This window comes from Mus caroli, unplaced genomic scaffold (genome assembly GCF_978045245.1).
Source record: "Mus caroli unplaced genomic scaffold, Mus_caroli_1 scaffold_8, whole genome shotgun sequence".
NCBI classification, from domain to species: domain Eukaryota; kingdom Metazoa; phylum Chordata; class Mammalia; order Rodentia; family Muridae; genus Mus; species Mus caroli.
Genome location: NW_028227263.1, coordinates 107,849,618 through 107,875,566, shown reverse-complemented (window position 1 = coordinate 107,875,566; position 25,949 = coordinate 107,849,618). Strand labels below are relative to the sequence as shown.

Here is a 25,949-nt window from a genome sequence, read left to right as displayed (position 1 = left end):
GGTCCAGTTCTGGAAGGCAGGAGTAAGTTCTTAAAAGGAAAACTCCTTCACGTGTATACTCGGGGGACAAGCCACGGGCCACAAGGACCGGCTGGGCTGCCTTTGTCTCTTCGCTTCCACTCTCTCCTGTCACTCTGGCATTGCTAGCCATTCAGAGCAGCCAGACCAGCTGTCCAATAAAGGGCGCTGCCGAGCGGCGAGAGGCGGGTCCTTCGCCGCCATGCTCCGGGTTCCCCTTTAAGGCTGAGCGAGGTGCCACTTGAGCCGCGCTTGGGAGCTCCGCTGCCAGGACCTGTGGGGAGAGTGCAGTCGAGATCGGAAGCCGCGCCATGGTGAGCAAGGGGCTGCTGTCCTCAGACGGGGAGGAGAGGCGGGCTGAGACCCGGGAGCCCGTCTGGTGGAGCCTCCTTGCGGCTGGAGCGGCAGCGCTGTTCTGGGCCCCGGCTCTGGTCAGCTCCGCCCCTCGGGCCGCGCTTGCGTAGAGCGCAGAGCACCGTGGCAGGAGGCTCCGCCCCTCTCGCCTTTTCGGGTGACGTCACTTTGTTGCGGGCTCTCAGGCAGTGTTGTGAGACCAGTTCCTCTCAGTTATCTATAAGAGGTTCTGTACTTCGCATTTCATTATTTAGGTTTAGAATACACTTAGAGTTAATTTTTGTGACAGTTATAAAGTCCTTTGTTAATTTCTTACATATAGGTGTTAATTTAAGGTGGCTCACTAATATTTACTAATGAAGGAAATTCCTTGAGTTTTCTTTGTTTCTTTGTCAAAAACAGTTAACTGTATTCTTTTACCTTTATTTCCTAATTTTCTCTTTATCTTTTTATTGTGAAATAGAACATTTGTTTTGGCTTTTGAAATAGGGTCTCTCTACGAAGCCCTGGCTCCCTCGGGAGCTCTCTTTGTAGACCAGGCTGGCCTTGCACTCACAGATATCCTGCCTCTGCCTCCGGAATGCTTTGATTAAGCAACTCCGCCAGAGTAGATTGCTTTTATTATTGTAGTTTAAACAAAGTTTTACAGTCAGATGATGGTAGTGCGAGTGTGTGTGTGTGTGACCTATTCTAGTGTGCTGACTATTTTCTTTAGAGATAGACACCCATGACTCAGTCTATGCTCAAACTCGCTGTGAAACCGAGGGTAACTTTGAACTTCTGATCTTTCTTCTTTCACTCACCGCAAGAGTGAGTGAAATTCAAAAAGTGAAAGAAACTCGAAGTACAGAACCTCTTAAAGATAACGCAGAGAAACTAGACCTGCAATACTACCTGATTAAAGACTAAAGATATGTGTCAGCCATTTCTGTCTTTATGTAGTGCTTCAAAAGGAACCCAAGGCTTCTTCCTGCTCTCAGAAGGCTCTATACCAACTGTGCTACTTACCAGTCTCATGGGTTTTCCCTTCCCGCACAACCTTTATTTTTAAGATTTATGTATTTTATATGTTTGAATGTTTTGCATGCATATTACATAATGCCTAGTTCCCTCGGAGGGGAGAAGATGGCGGTCAGTCCCTTGAGCTTGAGTTGATGTTTGTGAACGCCACGAGTGCTGAGAACCCAATGGGGAAATCCCTTGCCAGAACAAGATTTCTTAACCACTTAGCTTTCTCTTTAACACAGCAGTTTTCATCCTGTGGTCAAAACCACTTTTCGAGGTCGAAAGACCCAGGGGTCTTATATCATACATGCTATATATCAGATATTTACATTATGATTCATGCAAGTAGCAAAATTACGGTTATGAAGTAGCAACAAAATAATTTTACAGTTGGGGGTCACCACAACACAAAGAACTGTGTCAAAGGGTTCCAGCTTTAGACTTTCCATACAACCTATAGAATTAGATTTGTTATTAAGTCGTTAGAACTTCTTTTTTAGATTGTGTTGAATCTACAAATCTCTAAAAATAATCACGTATATATGTGTTTGTGTGTTTGTGTGTGTAGACTGGTGGGCACACTACCAAGCATGTGTGAACATCAGAAGACAACTTTCAGGAATCAGTTCTTACATTGTGTGGACCCCAGGTGTCAAACTCAGGAATTCAGATTTGGCACCAAACACCTTTAACATGCTGAACCATCTCTTGAGGTCTCTTGAGTTCTGTGTTGAATTTATAGTTTCAATTGGGAAGTAACATAATTTTAAAGCTTTTGGTCCACAATTGGAATCTTTGCACTCATTTAACTTTTCAATTAATAATTTAAAGTTTGTGTTTATAGATCTTTATTAAAGTCATATGTATTTCTAACTCCTTTTATCTTTAGTGCTATATAAATGATGCTTTTAAATCATATACTCAGATGTTCAGTGCTGATATGCAGGAAAATGATAGGTCATTAATTAATTTTGCAATTTTGCTTTTTTTTTTTTTCTTTTTTCTTTTTTCTTAACTGAGACAGAATCTCAGCCTGTAGCTCTGAACTTTTTAGATCTGCCTGCCTTTGCCTTTCAAGTGCTTTTCTTTTTTCCTTGAATTTTTATTGGGTCTGGGGATTTTCTGTGGTCAAAGACAAAATTATATTTTTCTGCTCAATATCACCTTTTAACCTTGTCCCTGTTTTTTTTTTATTTTTTTTTAGGTTTTGTATTTTTAAGATTTTATGTTTATGAATATATGCCTAAATGTCTGTCTGTATAGATCCCCTGGAATCAAAGTTAGTATCTGGCTTCCATGTGGATTCTGGGAACTTAATTCAGATCTTTTGCAAGAGCGTCAAAGATTCTTAACCCATGGGGTTTTAGGTATTGTCTTAGTTAGGGTTTTACTGCTGTGAACAGACACCATGACCAAGGCAACTCTTATAAGGACAACATTTAATTGGGGCTGGCTTACAGGTTCAGAGGTTCAGTCCATTATCATCAAGACAGGAGTATGGCAGTGTTCAGACAGGCATGGTGCAGGAGAAGCTGAGACTTCTACATCTTCATCTGAAGGCTGCTAGCAGAATACTGGCTCCCAGGCAGCGGGGTCAAGGGTATTAAAGCCCATACCCCCCACAAGTCCACACCTACTCCAACAAGGCCACACCTCCCAACAGTGCCACTCCCTGAGCCAAGCATATACACACCATCACAGGTATCCACCAGAGAAGACTTCTTTGACGTGGGCTTAAGCCAATAGAATGCTTTTATTAGGCAGCTAATGACTACACTGGGTAGTCAGAATCCCAGTGTACCACTGAGCCTTTCTCAGGGTGTGTTTTTAAGTACAAGAAATCATCATTCTGGATTGACATACTTCAGTTAACAAGAACAGTTAGCCAGAAGTGGATCTACAGATCTAAATGTCAAGTTAGTACATTTAGAGACTTTCCCACAATTATGGACTTTGATAGGTTAAGGGTTTGTTTTCATTTGGTCTATGGGCTGAGTTTTCTGACCTGATTGATAGAGAATCATGGAGTTAGTTGTGCTAAGACCTTGGGGCCTACTAAAGCCTGGGAGCCTGTTACATTCCCCACTGAGCTTAGAGTGGTGGACTTATCCTGCTTTAAGGAGTTGAAGCTGGCCCCAGATACTAAACTGACACATAATTAGCCATCTAGATTAAGATGCAGGTCTCTGCTGTTAATCCAATCAGAATGAGAATTAAAGGTCCAGACAATACTGATAGCAGAGTAGTAGCCAGGGAAACCAAGAGAAAAGAGACTGGTATCAATTTGTTTTTGTCTTTTTCTCATTTTGATTTTTTCCCCAACGATGGCAAGATGTTTTCTATTATTCTTAATCAATGAATGCAAAATAACAGGTTTCTTCCAAAGCCATATATAGAAACTTTCCATTATCTCATGAGAAGTCTAAACCTCTTCAGTTCTCTATGTCTATTTCTGCAAGGGAATCTAACTGTTATTTTAATCAAGAAATGGAAACTTTTAATACGTTTAGGACCTGACCAACTTGTTTACTTAGTTTGGAAAGCATCAGAAGAGGCACATGTAGTCGAAACCATTAGTACATGCCTACCAAATAGTCTTGGGGGCTCAGTAATGTTGTTATCTAGACAAATTAACCCATAAGACTGAACAACAGGCATCAGAATAAGGGGAGATGCCTAGGTTAAAGGTTTTGGATATTAGACAAGTTTCAGTCCCTTGTAAGTCCTCTAACATTAATCTGGCTGTCCCCAGCCAAAATGAGCTTTGTTGGTCAAGGGACTGACAGTCTAGTTAGTTTCTATCCCTGTCTCGTATGGGGCGTAGCTAGCATTAGCATAACCAGCAATCTTGGCAGATTTCAGCCTGGGAATGATGAACTCAATCACAGGGTTCCTTCCTGTGGCATAGTCTGATACTCCAGGTTTTCCAAAGGCTAGAATCTTTCTTAATTTCCAGATTTTTAATTTTATGGCCATTGGATTACATTTTCCTATCTTGTATTTCTTGGAAGGTAGCTTCCTATCTATTCATCTCTGTGTTTTCAGTTCTTGGAATGGAAACTCTCTCGTTTTTGACAACTAGGGGACCCAGAGGTATAAGGCATGCATAGAATTGTAAACTCTGTACTCCTATCTCCAAAGATAAAACTCCTACATCTTTCCTTTCTCCAGTGCAATGAAACAACACTTAAAGTAGACCTCAATGGGGCTGGCGAGATGGCTCAGTGGTTAAGAGCGCCAACTGTTCTTCCGAAGGTCCCGAGTTCAAATCCCAGCAACCACATGGTGGCTCACAACCATCCGTAACGAAATCTGATGCCCTCTTCTGGAGTGTCTGAAGACAGCTACAGTGTACTTACATATAATAAATAAATAAATCTTAAAAAAAAAAAAAGTAGACCTCAATGAGCAGAGGTCAAGATGACTATGTGTTGCTGCTCTGTAGTCATACTAGTTGATACCTTCCCTGGATCTGTCTTTCTCACTTTCCAGGTCCAGGCTTTGAGGCCAGTGGGTATTGCACCACATTCCTGTACTCATACCAGACATACAACCCAGGAAGAGATGGAGGAGAAGGAAATGGGGAGACCCTAATTTTAATGGATCGATAGTTTGGGAGACAGTCCATTTGGCAGAGGTGTCTGTGGCTTCTGCTTTCTCATCCTGGGTGTGGTGGATCCATGGTATAATGTTAGCAACCTTCACAGCCATTGGAATGGAGAGGACCACCTTGTCTGGTTCTTTCCAAGTTGGTTTCAAGACTACTTTCAGTACCTGTTTGACTCAGACGGTATCACTGAAGTTACGGGAGAGACTGGTGGTGGACTTGGAGGTCAGCTGGGTTTCTCAGATAGTCCCATGAGTAGCCTGCATGGAGAAGTGAAGGGGGGGCCTGTAGTGAGTTGAGAAAGGAATGCATTATAAAGTCTGGTCACTAAGGGGAGAGGAGGGGAAGAGTCAGAGAGGTCTTCCAAACATAACCTCATTAGGGTTAAATCCCTCCCTATATGAGGTACAGTGGCCCCAAAGCTAAGCAAAGGGAGAATGTCTGTCTACCCTTTGTTGAACTCTAATGAGAATCTTGTTAGTGTTTCTTCATGTCCTGTTTCTTATTGTCTTAGTGTTTCCATTGCTATGAAGAGATACCGTGACCATGGCAACTCTTATAAAAGGCAAACATTTAATTGGGGCTGGCTTACATTTTCAAGGTTTAGTCCGTTATAATCATAGCAGGAAACATGGAAGCATCCAGGCAGACATGGTACGGGAGAAGGAGCTGAGAGTTCTGCATCTTGATTTGAAGGCAACTGGGAGACACTAGCTTTCATGAAGCTAGGAAGAGGGTCTCAAAGACCACCCCCACAGTGACAAACTTCCTCCAACTAGCCTACATGTCCTAACAGTACCTCTCCCTCTGGACCAAGCATATTCAAACCACCACAATTATTATTCATTTTTAACCTGCCTATCACTCTAAGGTCCACATGTACAATGAAGTTTCCAATCTGTCTCTAAAGCTTTTACGATTAATTGAGAAGTACAGGCTATGAAAGCTGGGGCATTATTGGACCCCATTGCTAGGGGGAGGCCAAATCAGAGGACCAGTTCCTGGAGGAGCTTTTAAGCTACTATTTGAACAGCTGGATACCAAAAAGATATCTATAAAAATTAGCAAGTACTTTTGTCCTCCCCAGACAGGCCAATCTCAGTGAAGTCAGTTTTCTTAAAGTTTGCCTGGGTTTTGTTCTCTTGTCCAGACCCCTTCCTGAGTCAGGGCTCTCTGTTTTGGATTTACTTGTACATACACAAATCTGGCATCTGGCTGAGACATCCTGGCTAGGCTGTTCCCTCTAGGCGTAACATATATTTGTCTCAGAAAGTTTTGTTGACCCCAGATGAGTAGCCGGTGAACTTCAGGTACCAGAGTCCTGCCAGTTATTTCTAGGAGAATCATATTTCTGTCTGGTGTCCTCCACCAACATGTGGGTAGGTATGAATTGTCCATTGCTTCTTTACCATGGAGTGTCAGGCAGCACTGGGTCGAATATCTCACCAGAATATCAATAGCACCCCTGCAACTTCTTGGTCTTAGGGCCATTTGTTGGGCAGCCAGATGGAGAACAGCAATTCATACAGGGAAGCCAAAAAGCCTCTAGGAGAGCCAAGTTCCTTTTTTTTGTTTTCCTTCCCCTTTGCTTTTAGTGTCATTTTCCCCATTGGTAAGAAGCTTACAGAATTATATTAAAGAAACTGGTTTCTCTGGCCTCTTACAAGCCCTACCAAAGATTTAATTGGCTTTTAGTCTAGGACAAAACTGGTTACTTTTCTTTGTGGCTTTTTTTTTTTCTTTTTTCTTTTCTTCCTTTGAGACAGGTCTCACTTTATAGCTCTGACTGTCCATTAACTTACTATGTAGACTAGACTGCCTGGGATTTAGAGATAGCCCTGCTTTCTCTGCAGGGATTAATGCCAGGCTTATGCAACCATGCCCAGATTTCTCTGGTGTCTTTGTATACTGAACTGCTTGGCCAATTTCTGTCCTTGATCATCATTACCACCTCTGTAGAGGTAGTAACCCTAACTGTTGGTAGGAATGGGGGCGGTGACTTGTCTGACTTTAAACTGAATTTGTTACTTTGAATGCAATGATTTGGGAGTCAATCTAAAGGATCCCAACTGTCAGGTATAGGATTTATTTTGTTTTGTTTTATTTTATTTTATTGAGAGGGGGAAGGGAGGAAGTGGGAAAGGGGGAGAGGGAGGGGGAGGGAGAGGGAGAGAGAGAGGGAGAGAGGAAGGGAGAGGGAGAGAGAGAGAAAATATTTAATCATCATTTGATTTTTATGTTAAAATAAATAGCCAGCTCATCTCTTACTGCTGTAGGTAGACACTACTGTATTGAATTGGGCCCAGATATGAAGGCTTATTTTTTTAAGCAATGTACTTTTATTCATACACATGTGTATGTATGCACATGACAAGGCCTTCCTGTGTAGCCCTGGAGGGCCTGGAATTCCCCATATAGACTAGGCTGGTCTTAAACTTCTGGAGATCCGCATGCCTTTGTCTCCCAATGCTTGGGATTACATCATGTACCACCATGTTGGGTCATTTTTTTTTTTTTTCCTTATCAAGAAGAAATTGTTAGTGAGATAGTTGTCTAAATGGCAAGTTGATCTAGACTTATGTCTATTCTAGTATCTGGGCAGTGTAACTCATTGCTCAGTTAGAAAACCAACATTTTAGACTTTGGCGAGACTTTTCTGCTGGATGCTTACAACCATGTAGGCGACCAAGATTAACTGAACTTTATTTTTTCTTTAATTGAAGCAAGGCCTCTCTGTGTAGCCTTACCTGTCCTAGAACCCAAGTTCTAGGGTTGCGGACCAGGAATTTAGAGATTTACTTGCTTCTGCCTCCTGCTGTGTCGGGATTAAAGGTGTGTACCACCATGGTCAGCTAGTTATATTTTCACTGCCAAGTCCACTCGCAGATCTGGTCCTTGGGTGGTCACTGGGGCTTGGAGTGGCCTCTGGCTCCTCTAGCCTTCCTTGCACTAGTTGTCCCCTTATGTGAGGATACGCCTTGCTTGACCATGGCTTTGCTTGGAAGCATTGAGGAAAATTTCCTCTGTGTTGACCCTTTTCTTTGTATAATGTTGCCATTCACATGCTGGGGTCTCTGTGACCTTGCTAAACAAGAGAATAAGTGACTTCTGAGAGGTACAGAATGGTTTGAGAAGTCCCACAGCCCCCTCAGAACTAACTGTTCTGACGTTGGAGAAGGGGAAATATTCCTGTGTACTTCTCTGACCACATATCAGTATAGCCTCCGTTTATGATTATTAAATACAAAGAAGTTCGGTTATACCAGTCTGGCACTTGTCACTACTGTTGTATACGGATGAAGCTTGGGCAGGACATAGGTTGACTTGGCATGCATTTTCAGTTGTAGGCAGTCTCCAGGCAGCATGGGCTTCTCATAGACAGGGTGGAGCCCTTCCCATAGCCTTCCCAAGCTTCTGTACTTTAGCTTTTCCCCCAATCCAGGAGTCCATGTGCAATTAGAACAGAGTTACATACAATTGCCTAGAAGGGATGGAAAGTTACTTAGGGTCCAGTGACCTTGCCCAGCCCATCCTTTTATGAAAAACATAGTCAGTCAGTAAGACTAGCTGTCGTGATCTTTTGATTAACACAGCTGAATTCATGAAAACCAAGAACAGTGCTGTGTGATCATAACTTGGTAAAAGAAAGTTGAGTCAGACTACATACTTAAGATGTATTCAATTAAATGTAATAAATTAGCCTTGTCTGTGCATATACTAGAATACTATGTAAGCCCCAGGTAAATTCTAAAGAATACAGAAAACAAGTCTTCATACATTTATAGAGTACATTTGCTGTTACTGTGATTTTGGTTTTGAAATTTTAGGTAGCAGACAGAAGCAGCAGATATAACAAAAGTCATTAAATTAATGTTTATTTACAATGTCCTGCAAAACTCATCCCAGGAAACCCAATTAAAACTAAGATACTGGAGTTACTCTTGAGAGATTCTAATTTTAGACAGAGGGGCCTCTCTGTTCTCTCCTTGAATAACTATTTTATTAGCCATTTTTACTGTAGATATATTTCTATTATGAGATAATAATAATTTTTGTTGAAAATAGTTCCTTAGGTATTCTCAAGAGCACAATATCTTTATTCTTGGGCTCCTTTGTTGTTCTTTCTCCCTGCTACAGAACCAGGGGCCAGACTGACTAAGGGAGGAGGCTTTGGATGGCACATTGAGACAAACATGCTTGAGTCTGAAGTCTGAGGACCAAATACCACCTCTAGAGCCAGCTTCTGTGAGCTTAACAACAAATGCAAATCTACCACTATAATGAATGCATACAGGGCATGTGTTTCTCTGTAAAACAGCCCAGTCGTTTATAGTGGGTAGGAGACTTGCTGTTGAGCTCAGTGACAGCTGGCTGGACCCAAAGCACCTGTCTGCCCTATAACTGATACAGATTTGTCTAGATGACTTTTGTCATCTATTGGGGTCATGTATTACTAACAGATATTGATAAGAAACAGAAAACATCTTATTTTTAGGGTCCTATAAGAAACAGGACAGTTAATGGGACTGGAGAGATGGCTCAGTGGTTAAGAGCACTTCCGGACCCAAGTTCAATTTCTATTTTTTTTTTTTCCGAGACAGGGTTTCTCTGTATAGCGCTGGCTGTCCTGGAACTCACTCTGTAGACCAGGATGGCCTCGAACTCAGAAATCCGCCTGCCTCTGTCTCCCAAGTGCTGGGACTAAAGGTGTGCGCCACCACGCCCACTCCTTACCAGCTACTATTACAGATACTGGCCAGTGAGCAAGATGCAGTCACAGGGCTGAGCCATTCTGGTGTGCGAGGTAACCATGAAGCAAATACACAAAGAAACATATGTGATGTCATAAGCCAGGAGTGTCTTTTTTTTTTAAAGATTTATTATTATTATACATAAGTACACTGTAGCTGACTTCAGACACATTAGAAGAGGGCATCAGATCTCATTACGGATGGTTGTGAGCTATCATGTGGTTGCTGGGATTTGAACTCAGGACCTCTGAGCCATCTCGCCAGCCCCCCAAGTTTAATTTCAAGCACCTACTTGATGTTTCACAGCAAGGTATCTCCAATCCAAGGAGGTCTGATGCCCTCTTCTGGTGTCACTGAACAGTGAACACACAGGATGCATAGGTATAAATTCACATAAAACTTAGCACAAACAAAAATATTTGAATTTAAAGGGTCATCCTATGATATCTTTAAATGTTATAAGGTCATGGGTACATGGCAGAACACATGATTGAGGAGGTCAGGCCAAAAGAAGTGTTTGCTTTTACTAATGGTTAACCTGAGACACTCTCTAGCTAGAACTGGTGTGATTAACTGTTTGGAAGCCTTCTTATTGATTTTTTTAAATGTGTCTACAGACAATGTGAAAAATTTAATGTCTTAGTTAGGATTACCTTTGCTGTGACAAAACACCGGGACCAAAAGACTTCCATGTCAGTGTTCATCATCAAAGGAAGTCCAAGCAGGGTCCTGATGCAGGAGGCAGGAGGCAGGAGCTGATGCAGAGGCTGTAGAAGGGTGCTCCTTCCTATCTTGCTCCTCTTGGCTTGCTCATCCTGCTTTCTTATAGTATCTGGGACTACCAGCCCAGGGATGGTCCTACCTGCAGTGGGCTGGGCCCTCTCATATCACTAAGACAACGAATACAGGCTTGTGTACTGCCTCAGCGGCATCATTATTATTGAGGCATTTTCTCAATTGAAGCTTCCTCTGATGAATCTAGCTTATATCAAGTTGTCAAAAAGCTTGCCAGCATACATAGTAAATACTTTTCCTCTAATAAAGAGGTCAAATTATAGGGCAATCTCATACTCTTCTTTTGTTTAATTGAGGGCATCTTTTATCTCTATTTATAGACAGGCTATTCGATGGAAGAAATCCCACTCGGTAAGGACACAGCTTCAGGGAGCCTTTGCTGTAAAACAGAAGAAGACACAGAGGGATGTCTTCCAGGTCTTCTTGGTTGCCCTTCTTAGAGCATTGCCTGGAGAGTTTTTTGTTTTTTTTTTTTTTTTTTTTTTTAGCTCTAGTTCCTTTTCTCAGAAACTCATGAGCAAACGAGGTATCTATTAGATTGGTTGATTCTTCACCATCAACTTGACAGCATCTGGAATTAACTAAAACCCAAATGGCTGAGCACATCTGTGAAGGGTTTTGTTTCTCTGAGATGGGAGGATCCACCTTTGATCTCAGTCACGCTGTCCGCCTGTAGCCTCTATAAAGAACATGGAAGAAGGAAGCTTGTGTTTTCTTTGCCTGCTTGCTCTCAGTCTTGCTAGCTAGCAAGTCTATACCTTGACTAGCATTAGAGCCTACTTGGGGATTCAGGTATATATTATAGACCATCTGAGACATCCAGCCTTGTGAACTGAACAACTACTGGATTATTGGACCTTCTGTTGGTCGACAGCCATGGTTGGAATATAGGTGTGTATGTGTGTGTGTTTGTGTGTGTATATACAAACATACATATATATACATATATACATACATATACATACATACATACATATATTTTTTTCCTTTAAATTCTGATCCTCCAGAGCAGTAATTCTCAGCCTTCCTAATGCTGTGACCATTTAATATAGTTTATTATGTTGTGGTGACCCCCAACCTTAAGATAATTTTTGTTGCCACTTAATAACTGTAATTTTGCTACTGTTTCTAATCCTAATGTAAATATCTGTGTTTCCTGATGATCTTAAGTGACCCATTTGAGAGGGTCGTCTAATCCTAAAGAGGTTGAAGTCCACAGGTTGAGAACTACTGCTCTAAAGAACCTTGACTGATAGTTGAGTTTTTACTGCTTTGGTCCTGGGTTTCCGTCTTCATTATATCATGGCACGAAGAAGACCATCTGTTTGGAAATGTTCACTTTTATAAAGAGGACCCTTTAGTACCCTGAAACTTAAAGTGGGGGGCAGGCATGGTAGAGCATGCCCTTAATCCTACTTTTCAGAGACTGAGGCCAGCCTGGTCTACGTAGCAAGCTCCAGGATAGACAATTCTACATAGAGAGACCCTGCCTCAAAACAAACAAACAAAAAAATGTCCTCTGGATTTAGGTTTGACCTCCCCTCAGCTACTAAGCACAAGCTGTTGTCAGAAGAACCCGTGAAGAAAGAAGGAGTGGGGAAGTATGTCCAATCCATAGGTGCACAGGAGAAACTAGAAAGGAGAATGTGACCCTCGCTCTATTTTATCCCACTTATGCAAGGCCTGAGCTGAGATCACATGGACCTGTGACTCTGAGTTATCTGGAGTGTTGGGGGCCCTATGTGACCCCTGCCTTTGTTGGACATAGGACTCTGAGTTAGAAATGCCCTATAGGCCTCTGGAGCCACTAACTATTTTAAGTGGCCCTGGAATTTGGATGTGAGGCTTTCCCTAGTAGGAGAATCAATTACCTTGATAGAATGAGAAAACAATGAAAAGCTGTCCCATGGGTATAACGTGGGATATGAAGTGTGCTGCCTGGTTTTGTCATTCATGCCAGTAAGGATGACTGAGGACTAAAATGGTAAGCCAGAGAAGTTAGTCAGGGGAAGCAGTGTAGCTCATGAATTGGCAGTATGGGCATAACCTTTGCCACACCTAGAGTTATCCTAGGTTCGTCATAGACATGGAAAACGTGGGAACTTCTACAACCTCAGTACCAGAATTAGTGGCATTTGTTGGTTTTCAAGTTTGACCTGAGCATGAAGTCTTTTTAGTTTTTATTCTTTTAAAACTTCAGATGGCCCATCCCATTCTGAAGGAGAGGAAATGTTCTGCTCCCAGTACCCTCCAATTTAGGTGTGGGACATGGGCTCCTAGGACACTTCTTAGCAGGCATCTTGGAGTATTCATGGCTGGAATGCACCAGTTGTCCACAGGTATAATAGGAATGGCTCATTTATTCCAAAGGTGGGATAGTTCCCTTCTCCTGAGCAGGGTGACTTTTAAATGGAACTTTTTTTTTTTTAAATGAAGGAGTAAATTTTGTTAACAATTTATTTATTTCTTATTTTATGTGCACTGGTGTTTTGCCTGCACATATGCCTTTATCAGGGTGTCAGATCCCTTGGAACTGGAGTCACAGACAGTTGTGAGCTGCCACGTGGGTGCTGTGAATTTAACCCAGTTACTCTGGAAGAGCAGCCCATGCCCTTATCACTGAGTCACCTCTTCACCCCTAGTCGGAACTTTAATTGCCTGTGACTGGTGAGAAATGTGAAGATCATCCATCCCTAGTCTGCTCTGCTTCTCAGGTCTTTCAGTTATCACTGACCTAGGCTCCAGGCCAGTGAACCGTGAATCCAAAGAGTTAGAGACTGAGGCTTGTAAGTTCTTTACTTCCCGAGTCTTAATGAGCCTCCATCTAGAACGGAATGTTTAAATTGAATTTTTCTTATTTTCTGTATTTTAAGTGGAATATTATTTATTCTTTTACAACTTTGTAAGTGTAAAACATTATATGTACCCCAAGTCCTTCCTACTCCCTCCAGGCACCCCCAACTCTTCCCTGTCATTCCTCACAGGAACCCTCAATGTGTCACACTTCCTCCTTTGTGTTCTCTCTCTCTCTCTCTCTCTCTCTCTCTCTCTCTCTCTCTCTCTCTGTTAATAACCTACTGAATCCAATTACTATTGCACTTATAACTTCAGTGAATAAGTGTAGTGACTGTGTCAAAGATAGCATTTGACAGTTCTCTTCAGCACCCTTCCAGCTCCTGTATTCTTTCCATCCCTCCATGATGTTCTGTGGGCTTGAGGGAAGTTGACATAGAAATCCTGTCTAGGCTTAGGCTGACCACTGCTGAGGGAAGCTTCTCTGGCCAAGATTGCCGGCAGAGTTAATTTATAGGTATAATTATGAATATTTAAAGCAATCTTACAATATGATTTCTAGCAAAACAACAAGAACTTCCTCTCCAGGGCCCGTAACATCCTGAGCTAAGAGTGTTGGATCAGGTTTACATTTGAGTCTGAATTTCTGTGGGATAGGCCACAAACCCAATTCAGAAGCCCAGGTTACATACTTTCTTTGATAAGAGTTAACCTTGGTCATGGTGTCTCTTCACAGCAATAGAACAGTAAATAAGACAGTCCTGAGGTAAGCCATTCATATATGGAATGTTCACACACACAATAAAAATAACTTACCAAGACATAAGGAAGCAAAGAATGTGTTGAAATACTTCATGGAAGCAGCGGGTGAGATCCCAGAGAGGGGAGGGGAGGGCACCAATGGAAAGAAGTGGAGGTCTTTTGCTAAGAGTCAAAGGGAGGCAGAGACAGCAGTTCCCTGTGATTTAGTGACACTGACTTCCTCTTTCCCCTCTCTCCCTCCCTCCTGAGATACGGATCTTTACAGGACAGCTTTGAGATCCTGGACCAAGTGGTTATAAATCTCAGGTTTCCCAGCAGCTGACTACAACAAATAGCACACCCTGCTACTTTGAGTTCTTGTAAAAACATGTGTTATCTAGTTGTTCTCTTTCCTTTGACCTCTACTGAATAGACATTAAAAACTTGCTCTCTATTAGTTCAAGACTCAGGGAACATGACTGGAGAGGGATCATAAAGACTGAAGGAGCCAGAGTATGGAAGAGTGCTGTGAAGTGCTGTCTTCTGCCTATGACACGGAGTCAGGAACTCACAGCATTTATGGTTACTTGCACAAGATCCGCACACAATCAAGCCCATCAATAATGCTCGCATAAAATCACCAGCTAATGAGACTCAGCTCCTCTCTTGGGAGCTATCAGCAATTGATAGCTGCCAATGGAAGAGATTACGTTTTCCTTTGGGTGTATGGCTGCTAGGAGGTTGTTGGCATGCATGCAGGTAGAACTCATTGAACTTCGTGGGTAATAAAAGCAAATGTAGAAGCAAGGGTCTGGAGAAGTGGCTTAGTGGTTAAGAACGTTTGTTGCTCTTGCAGAGGACTCGGGTACGGTTCCCAGTATTCACAGGGTAGCTGTCCTGACCCAGTTCCAGGGGCTCTTATGCCTCCTCTGGGTTCTCCAGGTACCACATATGTGGTACATAGACATATATGCGAGCAAAACAACCATACGCATAAATCTTTAAAAACAAAACAAATGGAGAGAACGTGAAGATGGGGGAGGGCATGTGCTAGGGTACAGAGGGAATGGAGGAGGAGGAGGGTGGGGGTAAATGTGAGCAATGCATACAAACAATGTGTATAAATACTTATTTGCAAAATTATCAGAGAACACATGAAAAGTTTAAAAGCTCTCCTCTTGTGGTCATTGTTATTTCTCACATTGACTGCTTTATTAAGTCTGGGTGAGTGTGAACTGCTTTCAGGATTTTAATATTTCCCTTGCTATAGTCACATAGCACGGGTTCCCCATATAACAAGTTTTGACAACTTGTGTGACATTCGTTAGGCTTATTACCCTACACGTACTGTGGGGATGGATTCTTTCCTTATTGCGGTGTATGGCACATTTCAGAAAACCCACAAGGGTTCAGAAAATGCCGAATGATTCCCGGAATCATTTAGACTGAGTGACTACGATTGCCGTTTATACTGGTAATGCCTCCTACAGCCTCAGGTGCATGTATCTGAGTAAAGCTACTCTTTGGGCCAAGGAGACACGGTCTTTTGACTGTAGTCTTTTTTTGTCCGTCATTCAGTAGGATTTTGTTATCACAGGTGCGAGATAATCCATTCTAGATAGAGAAATAGACGCGGCCCCAGTAGAACACTCCAGCCACTGGTTTCGTAATGAGAGGAGAGTGTTAGTTCACTATTTTGGCAATTTCCTATCTGAACATGTCAATCTTAGCATTAGAACGATCTGCCACTAAATAAAAGTTTGGAGACTGCAGAATTATATGAACATTTTATCAATTATACACAGCACTGTTGGTTTCACCCATTTTCTCATGTCTGCATATGGGATATTTTAGGACTTGGTGACCTTTGAGGATGTGGCTCTGAACTTCACCCAGGAAGAGTGGGCTTTGCTGGATCCTTCTCAGAAGAACCTATACATTAAAGTGATGCTGGAGACCTGCAGTAACCTTGCTTCTGTGGGTAAGAGTTTTGATGGTCCTTTACTTTGTCAATTGGACAAGTGTTTCTTCATTCTGTAATTTGGAATATGGAAAGGGAAGAATTATGTGACTACATCAGGTATGGGTACAATGTGCATCAAGCCTAGGAACTTAGAGTTTTTTGTAGTTTCTGGCCATTGGTAATATTTTTTTTTCTGGATCTACATTTTAGGAATCAAATCAGAATATCAGACCATTGAAGACCAGTATAAACAACCTGGGAAAAATATAAGGTAAATTACATGTATTAGCTGGGGGGAAAATATCTTTTGCGAGAATCTTAATATGTTATGAAAACTTATGAACAAGTTAGCAAGGCAAACACAAATTTAAATTATTCACCATTATAAAAATTTTACAAAAATATGTGATTCCATGTAAGAAAGCTGTCCAGATTTGAAAACAGTTCACTTGGAAAAAGTACTGAGAAACATGCATGTATGATCTTTGCTGTTTTGGGAGTAGCTTGAAAAGCAGTGTTGCAGTATCACCAATCTATTTAGTTAGAGAATATTTAAATATTGCAGATGGCATACACTTTCTCTGATTTAGGCAATGGTGGGAGACTAAGACCTACCAGTAGCTAAATGATCATCAGTACAGCAACCATTAGTAATATCCCTGCCCGTGTTTACAGCCATCAAATGCTAGGTTTGGTCTGTGAGGATAAAGAAGGCGATGCATTTGGAGAAAACTCTAAGACATCAAATATCAATAGAAGTCTAGAAATTTCTGCTCAAGTGAAACTATGTGACTGTAGTTTGTGTGTTTTCACGTCTCATTCATCCTGCAATAGGGACATCATAACCCGCTCCGGATACACTCCATACGAACTTGAGGACTGTGGGGAGAAGCCATATCACTCCAGTTCTCTCACAACCATTCACATATACATGGGACTCCACACTGTGAGCGGAGCGTATGGATATGAAGTGTACTCAAAACCCATGGGTGCTCCAAGTTCATGTGGCACTGGTGAGCAAATTCAGAGTGGTGAGCAGCCCCATGGATATACTATAAACAAAACAGCCTTTATTTGTCCCAGCTCATTCTGCAGCAGTGGAGGAGATGACACTGAAGAAAACCCCTCTGAATGTAAACCAGGTGGTACAACCCTGAGTCCTTTCAATTACCCGCCGTTTTGCAGTGGAACTCATAATGGAGGAAAGCATGTTGACTGGTCACAGTGTGTTAAGGCTTTCAGATGTTACCGTTCCCTTCAGAGACATGAAAGAATGTGTGCTGGGGAAAAACCCTATGAATGTAAACAGTGTGGTAAGTCATTCGTTTACCCCTATTTACTTAAAATGCATGAAAGGCATCATACGGGAGAGAAGCCTTATAAGTGTAAGACATGTGGTAAGGCATTTCTTTGTTCTTCTTTCCTGCAAAGACATAAAAGAACTCATACAGGAGAAAAAGCCTATAAATGTAAGCAGTGTGCTAAGCCCTTTAGACGTCTCAGTAATCTTCAGGTCCACGAGAGAACTCATACTGGGGAGAAACCCTATGAGTGTAGAGAGTGTGGTAAAGCTCTGAGAAGCCACAGTTCCCTTCAAAGACATAAAATAGCCCACGCTGGGAAGAAACCCTACGAATGTAAGCAGTGTGGTAAGTCCTTCATTTATCCCTACTTACTTCAAACCCACGAAAGATCCCATACTGGAGAGAAGCCCTACAAATGTCACCTATGCAGTAAAGCCTTTCGTTGTTCCTCTTTCCTGCAAAGACATGAAAGAACTCACACCGGGGGAAAACCCTACGAGTGTAAGCAGTGTGGTAAGGCTTTCAAAGGGCACAGCTCCCTTCGCTTGCATACAAGGTCTCACGGCGGGGAGAAACCATATAAATGTAATCTATGTAGTAAAGCTTTCCTGTGCCCCTCTTTCCTCCGAAGACACGAAAGAATTCATACTAGGGAACGGCCCTACGAATGCAGGAAGTGCAACAAAGCCTTCCGAGGTCAGAGTTCTCTTCAGTTACATGAACGATCTCATACCGGAGAGAAACCCTATAAATGTAAGATCTGTAGTAAAACCTTTCTATGCTCCTCCTTCCTCCAAAGACATGAAAGGATTCACTGTGAGGAAAAGCCCTATGTATGTAAACAGTCTGGGAAAGACCTTAAAGATAGAAGTTCCTTTCAACGACAGAAAGTGTCTCATGCTGGCGAAAAGCCTTATGAGTGTAAGCAGTGTGGTAAGTCCTTCGTTTACCCATGTTTACTTCAAGTTCACATCAGAACCCACACTGGTGAGAAACCCTATGGGTGTAAACAGTGTGACAAGGCTTTCAGAAGTCTCAGTTACCTTCGTATACATGAAGGAAGTCACACCGAGGAAAAGCCCTATGAATGTAAAGAGTGCGGTAAAACCCTCAGTTGCTCCAGCGCCCTGCAGTTACACACGCGGACACACACGGGAGAGAAGCCCTACGTGTGTCAACAGTGTGGGAAAGCCTTCAGGGGATTCAGTTACCTTCGAGTCCACGAAAGGACCCACACTGAAGACAAGCCCTACGAGTGCAAGCAGTGTGGGAAAATTCTCAGCTGCTCGAGTTCCCTTCAACTGCACGAAAGAACCCACACTGGGGAGAAACCTTACGCGTGTAACCAGTGCGGGAAAGCCTTCAGAGGTCTCAGCCGGCTCCGAGTCCACGAGATAATCCATACCGGTGAAAAACCCCACGAATGTAAACTCTGCGGGAAAGCTTTCCGGTATCGGAGTTTACTTCGGGTCCACGAAAGGACCCACACAGGTGAAAAACCCTATGCTTGTAAACAATGCAGCAAAGCCTTCAAAAGCCTCAGTAACCTTCGAATACACGAGAAGACTCACAGTGGGTTCTATGAGTGTAAGCAGTGTGGCAAAACCCTCAGTTCTTCCAACTCCCTCCAAGTACACGAAAGGGTCCACAGTGGAGAAAAATCGCAGGCGTGTAAGCAGTGCGGCAAAACCTTCCGCCGGCTCAGTAATCTCCAGGTCCATGAAAAAACTCACGTCGAAGGGAAGCCCTACGAGTGCAAGCAATGCGCTAAGTCCTTCCTTTATCAGTATTTACTCGAAAAGCATGAGAAGTCTCACACTGCAGAAAAGCCCTATAAATGCATGATCTGCAGTAAAGCCTTTATCTGTGCCTCTTTCCTTCAACGGCACGAAAGGATTCATAGCGCAGTAAAACCCTATGAGTGTGTACAGTGTGGCAAAGCATTCAAAGGCCTCAGTTCCCTTCAGCTACACGAAAGAGCCCACGCTAGAGAAAAGCATTATGACTGTACACAGTGTGGTAAAACCTTCAGATGTCACAGTCTCCTCCAGGCGCATGAGAGAACCCATACCGGTGAAAAACCCTTCGAGTGTGCAGAGTGTGGCAAAACCTTCAAAAGTGCGGGTTACCTTCGAATACATGAAAAAACTCACAGTGGTTTCTATGAGTGTAAGCAGTGCGGTAAGATTCTCAGCTGTTCAAGTTCTCTTCAGTTACATGAAAGAACCCACACTGGAGAAAAACCCTACGAATGTAAGCAATGTGGTAAGGCCTTCAGAAGTCAGAGTTCCCTTAGAAGACACGAAAGGATTCACGCCGGAGAGAAACCCTACGAATGCAAGCAGTGTGGTAAGTCCTTCATTTATCCATGCTACCTTCAAATGCACGAGAGATCTCACACCGGAGAGAATCTCTATAAATGTAAAATATGTAGTAAAGCCTTTCTTTATCCCTGTTTCCTTCAAATGCATGAAAGAACTCACACTGGCGAAAAACCTTATAAATGCAAGCAATGTGCTAAAGCCTTCCGAAGTCATAGTTCCCTTCAAATGCATGAAAAAACGCATACAGGAGACAGATCCTATGAATGCAAGCAGTGCGGGAAAGTCTTGATAAGTCATAGCTCTCTTCAGAGGCATAAAATAGCTCATGCCGGGAGAAAACATTACGAATGTAAACAGTGTGGTAAGTCCTTCGCGTATCCATATTTACTTCAAACTCATGAACGATCTCACACTGGAGAGAAGCCCTATGAGTGCAAGAACTGCAGGAAAGCCTTTACTTGTCACCGTTCCCTTCAGAGACACGGAAAAACACACACCTGAGGGAAAGGCTCTGTAAATGCAGACAAACGTGCAGACAAACTGGATTAGACTATCTAGTTCTCTTCAAATGTGTGGAAGTACTGGGAAAAAGAGCTAATGAATGTAAAACAAATGCTGAAGTTTGTTGCTGTTGTTATTGCTGCAGTTTGCTATGGAAAGTTTAGAAGGATTCATGGGGGGCGGGGTGCCCTTGAATCTAAGAGACGTGCTAAGACCCTCAGTTCCATTTGAAGACGTGAAACTACCTGGTGTTAAAACTCAGAATGGCATATGGTATTTCATTTCTTAGATCTACTCAGATACATAAGCTAATGAAGGTAGTCACTTGGGAAGTAAGGCTTGTATTTTAATAATACTAAAAATCATGTGATAACTCTGATTAGGGGATCTTACAAATTTATGTGTGTTGAAATGTTGAAGCAAAACATGCTAAAAGCTTTATAACATGAATAAAAAGCTGTGCAGTTTATGAATGTATGGTGGTTTCCAGTGATTTGCATTTGAAGACATTCCCAGCTGCCCCTGTAGATCAGGCCTGTACTCTTGGGTACTCTGGTTTGCTGCAGCTGATAGCAAGTTCCGGGCCAGCCCAGACAACTTAGTGAGACCAGTCTCAATAAAAAATTGGAAAGAAAACCAAAGCCACTCATTAATTGAGCTCTGGTCTCCCAGTGTAATTTCTAGTCCTAGCATAAGAGAAATGAGAAGGCTCCTAGGTGTTTCCATTTCTTTTACAGGAAAACACTGAGATGAAAGTTTCCTAAGTGTAGACATGAACTTTAACTGCAGAAATAGTTGATGCCGATTGCTAGACAATTTCTTAATTACCATAGATGAACCTTATAGTGTAGCCCACCATACACTTATGCTACATGGTATCAGTACTCCACTAGTCTGTGGAATGTCGCTTCATTGTATATTTTAGGCATGGTACCAACAAATATGTATCAAACAAACATTTGGCATGAAAGTAAATGCTGTATCTATGAAGAGTACTTACTGTGAGTGGAGTTTTGAGGACTAGATTTTATTCAGTCAGAGACTTAGGTGAATATAAACTCCTAGGACACATTAATCTACTGTAAAGTATCAATACTATAGACTTAGTTTATTGTATATTGATGTTTTCCTAAATAATAAACTGACTTAAAGCTTTATACAGTGTGTATAATTTTAATACTTTTGATTTTTGTGAAAACAGTGCTTAAAATGTAGCCATTTTATGATTGTTTAAAACTATTTCTTTGTATGCATATTCTATATATTTTTTGCATTATAGATATGTTTTTAAAAACATTGTGAAAACCAGCTGTCACCTAGAACAGAGGCAGGAGGTTGGTATAGCTTTCACATCTATATGTGCACGGATTCTCATGTGCTCCCACACCACTCCCCTACGTTGTATCGTATGATCAACTGCACCTTCCTTTGTTCTGATCATATGACATTGGCATTGCATGGATGTCATCCCATGCAATGCCTACTAACAGCTCCTTGAAGCACCTCAGCTCACACGCAAGACTTGCTGAATGTTGCAAACTGAAGTACTTTTACTAAATAACCAGACTTTCCGACTCTTATGGAAATAATGATTTAGTTGTGGAAAACAGACCTTTCTGTTTTTCCAGTGTCATTCATCAGCATGTAAGCACTAGATTAATTTATCTTTGCATTATACTGTATAGTAGAGTTTACCTTTAAAAGTTGCCTGAGATACTGACTTGTATTTTATTGAAAAAGAATCATCCAATAGTTATGGGGTTTCAATAAAGAAAAATATTTTAACAACTTATGAAATGGTCCTGTCTGTATTTCTGCCTAGTATTTTATATGATGCTCTTTATATTTTTCCAAGTATAAAACCAAAGTATCAACTCTGAAAAACATTGATTCCCTGCTCACTGCATTATCAAATACTCAGCTAAGACCTACTCTTTTATGTAAAAATAAGTATGCCTATTTTATTAATGTACAAGCTTAACTTTCATAATAAATGATAAAATTGTCTAGTTACCAAATTGTTTTTAAGTAGATTTCTTTGATTTGTGAAAAGTAAATGTTTCATTTGAACACCCACTTCATAAAACCTGTCTACTGAGGGATGCATTACAGTTTCTCACACAAAGGGAGTCACGAATAAAATAAAACCAAAACTGAATTAGTCCAGTGGTTTACAGCTTATGGCACTGTTTTGGGCCTTTACAAACCTTTGGCAAGTGTGGCCTCCCTGGAGGAACTAGGTTCATGAAAATCAGGCTTTCAGAATTACAACCATGACCCAGTTCTTGGATTTCTTTCTCTGTCCTTTTACTATCAAGGTGAGAAGCTGCAGGCATGCAGTCTGGCTACTATGGGAACTTTGTCATCTTGTTTTCATGGCATGATAGGCTGCATCACCTTAACCATGTCAAAACAGATTTCCAAATTCCATCAGTGTGGTATTTTATGGCACTGGGGGTGGCGTGGGGGTAGGGAGAGAGAGAGAGAGAGAGAGAGAGAGAGAGAGAGAGAGAGAGAGAGAGAGAGAGAGAGAGAGAGAGAGAAGAGAGAGAGAGAGAGAGAGAGAGAGAGAGAGAGAGAGAGAGAGAGAGAGAGAGAGAGAGAGAGAGAGAATCCACCAGGAACTGATTAGTGCAGTGTGCAGATCTCCCACATAAAATTTTCTGGAAATTTTCGTTTAAGTTTCCTCTAGTGACTGTGAGCCAGAGCCATGGAAAGGTTAGCTTTAGATTTTGGTTATGGTAGGATTAGGAATGAAGGGTTTGAGTTATAGGGTTGGGCTAAGATTCATGTGATAGCTAAAGTCCATTGTTGTCTTAATGGAATTTAGAATAGCCATGGAAACACATTTCTTTGGCATGTCTATAAGGGATTCTTTGACTAGGGTAACTGAAGTAGGAGTGCCCACCTTAAGCAAAAATCACCTTTTGAAGATGATGATGACAGAAAAATCAATGACAGGCACCTGAAATGATTTTGAAAGCTATTACTGTAACCCTCCAGTGTCTCTTTTCTTCTGTTATTCAGGTTTAATTAATTGATTTCTTATCTGGTAGGACAGACAGTGTCTTACTCTGTAGCCCAGGCTTTCCTCACATCCACAGTAGTCTTCCTACCTCTATCTCACAAATGCTAGATTGCCAGCAGGCTTTACCACAGTCCAGCTTAAGTGGCACATTAGAATAGTCAGACAGAGAGAGCTATTGTGTTAGAGGAAGAGAAAGAGAAACACAGCTTTATGCTGCTTTCTATAGTAATACAGTTCTTTTCTGGAACCTCCACTTTAGTGAAGCCAGAATTCTTGACTGCATTGTTAAAAAGACCTTGTGTCAATGCAGATCAGAGGTGAGTTTTATTTTATGTTTGTCTATTGGTGTGTATATGTATGTGTGTGTGAAAGAAAGATGGTTTGTATATGCTTGGCAACAGGGAGTGGCACTATTAGAAGATGTGGCCCTGTTGGAGTAGGTGTGGCCTTGTTGGAGTAGGTGTGTCACTGTGGGTGTGGGCTTAAGACCCTCACCCTAGATGCCTGGAAGCCAGTATTCTGCTTGCAGCCTTCAGATGAGGATATAGAACTCTCAGCTCCTCCTGCACCATGCCTGCCTGGATGCTGCCATGTTCTTGTCTTGACACTGGACTGAACCTCTGAACCTGTAAGTCAGCCCCAATTAAATGTTGTTATTGTAAGAGTTGCTTTGGTCATGGTGTCTGTACACAGCAATAAAACTCTAACTAATACTGTGTGTGTGTGTGTGTGTGTGTGTGTGTGTGTTTGCATGTGAATTACGGCATCCAGATGAAGGTTAGAGGCTAAAGTTACCTTCCACAGAACTTGAGGCAGGGTCTCTTGTTGCTGCTCTATGGGTGTGATTATCTAGGGGTTCTCCTGTCTCTGCCTCCTGTCTTGTCACTGGTTCACTGTAATTACAGACCTGCACAGTCATATTTGACTTTTCTTGTGTTCTGGGGATAGGAACTCAGCTCCTTAGTTACAGGGCAGGGACTTTACCCACTCAGCCATCTATTCCGCCCTGAAATTTATTACAAAGAGAATTTAAACATAGTTATTAGCAAGAAAGGCACCTCAGGAAAGCGTGGGTAAATGTTACAGCAGCCATGTATACAGCTTTCATGGCGTCTGAAGTTACATCTCCAACAGTTCATGAAAGACTCTTTCTTTCCTTTTAGTAAATGAGCTCATAGGTTGTTTCCTGAGGTGTCGTGGATAGGATTACGATGTAGTAAGGTAAACTCTTTCCATAGTTCCCGAAGCAGCAGTCTAGCTGTTAGAGACAGCATGGTTTGGCCCTGAATTCTGCCATCCCCACTGAGATCTTCATGCCACCCCATTGTCTATGTGATTCAGCCTGCCTGGTAGGAATGATATTCTAAAGAGACATCTGTGTCTTTCTCTTTGGCCAACAGACTCTTGAAACAAATTAGAATGTTTCCAGGAATCTCATCCTAGAAGCAAAGGCCAAGGAAAACCAGAGGAGGAACTTGTTTATGGGAGACTTGTCTAAGTCTGTTTTTCCGCCATACTGTCAAGACAAGAGCTGAAAGTAGGGAAGTGGGTGGGCTACACCTCACCTCATGCCTTGGCTGGACTGTTTAGGTAAGCTTATTGCTGGCCTCTACTTAAGTGTCATCCTGCTGTAGGACCCTGAAGATGGACTAAGGGACATAGTCATGTCTCTTCCGAATGTAACCACATTAAATAAATCTTTTTTCTGTCTTTCATTTATTTATACTGATTGGTGGTTATAGGTGCCACAGTAGCGAGAGAAGCTCACAAAGATACAAAGCCTTCATTTTCTGAAGGAGCAGAGGGGCTCAAGCCTTCTTGGAAAAGATTGATCCTAAACAGCTTACACCAGTGACTTTTATTCACTCTTACACAAAATTAAGTAGGCTGGGAAAGGTTCCAACTACCAATGTTATCTTGCCCTTGCTGCCTGAGAGAGCAGACCAGACAATCCACACAGATTTCAGTTCCTTTTGACCATGGTTAACTATAATCAAAACTAAGACCTCCAAGTTGACCAGGAATGTCTTAGGACCAAAGTCTGTGCAGCTGCAAGCTCTCATGTAGTAACAAGTGTAGACTCTCCAAGGAGACATTTCTTTAAGGTTCAAGCACCCTGGAAGCAATTTCTCAGCCTCTACCGATGAATCCAAACATAGCAAAGGCTCTGCTGAAGCATTTCACACAAAGCCAGACACAAAGGCTTTACGACACATTTCCCTTAAAGCCACACGTAAAGGCTTTACTATACATAGCACTACATATTTATTTATCTATTTAATTTTGAGGCAAGGTGTCTCTATCCTGTAGCTCTGGCTGTCCTGGATCTTGCTGGGTACACCAGGCTGGCTCTGAAATCACAGAGATGCTCACCTGTCTTTGCCTCTGAGTGCTAGGATTTAGGCAAGGCATGTGCCACCAGGCCTGGCTGATTGTCACTATTCATTTGACTCTTGTTTTAAGGAAGGATGAGAGGCAGCGGCTGTTTGTTTCATTAGAGAAGCCAGGACACAGGCTCTGTTCTTAACTCCAGTGACAGAAGATGGCCAACATCAAGTGCATATCTCATGTCTTAAACTCCACTGACTTCCCTCTATGAGCAACATTTGATGATGATGATGATTGATTGATTGATTGATTATGTTATAATCCTATCAAAGGAGTAAGGGAATAGTATTCTACAGAGGGGGAAACACAAGCTCACAGAGATAAGAGATTTTCTACTATAGTTATGTGTAACCACTCTTTTTATCCCTCCAACCTAG

At 42.0% G+C, this 25,949-nt stretch overlaps 1 protein-coding gene across 1 annotated transcript; it reads left to right on the top strand.

Annotated features, from left to right (window-relative positions):
* Positions 1–208: 208 nt before the first annotated feature.
* On the top strand, positions 209–21,905 carry LOC110298216 (uncharacterized). The gene is made up of 4 exons (XM_021167330.3): positions 209–332; positions 15,919–16,045; positions 16,238–16,298; positions 16,862–21,905. Exons 1-4 carry the CDS (start codon positions 330–332, stop codon positions 20,154–20,156), a joined length of 3,486 nt encoding a protein of 1,161 aa, XP_021022989.1. The 5' UTR covers positions 209–329; the 3' UTR covers positions 20,157–21,905.
* Positions 21,906–25,949: the final 4,044 nt, after the last annotated feature.

What these genes read in the sequence shown, in the direction of transcription:
- LOC110298216 (XM_021167330.3), top strand. An exon ending in CAGTAACCTTGCTTCTGTGG is followed by an intron (nt 16,046 to 16,237) that starts GTAAGAGTTTTG and finishes TCTACATTTTAG; the next exon opens with GAATCAAATCAGAATATCAG. An exon ending in CAACCTGGGAAAAATATAAG is followed by an intron (nt 16,299 to 16,861) that starts GTAAATTACATG and finishes ATCCTGCAATAG; the next exon opens with GGACATCATAACCCGCTCCG.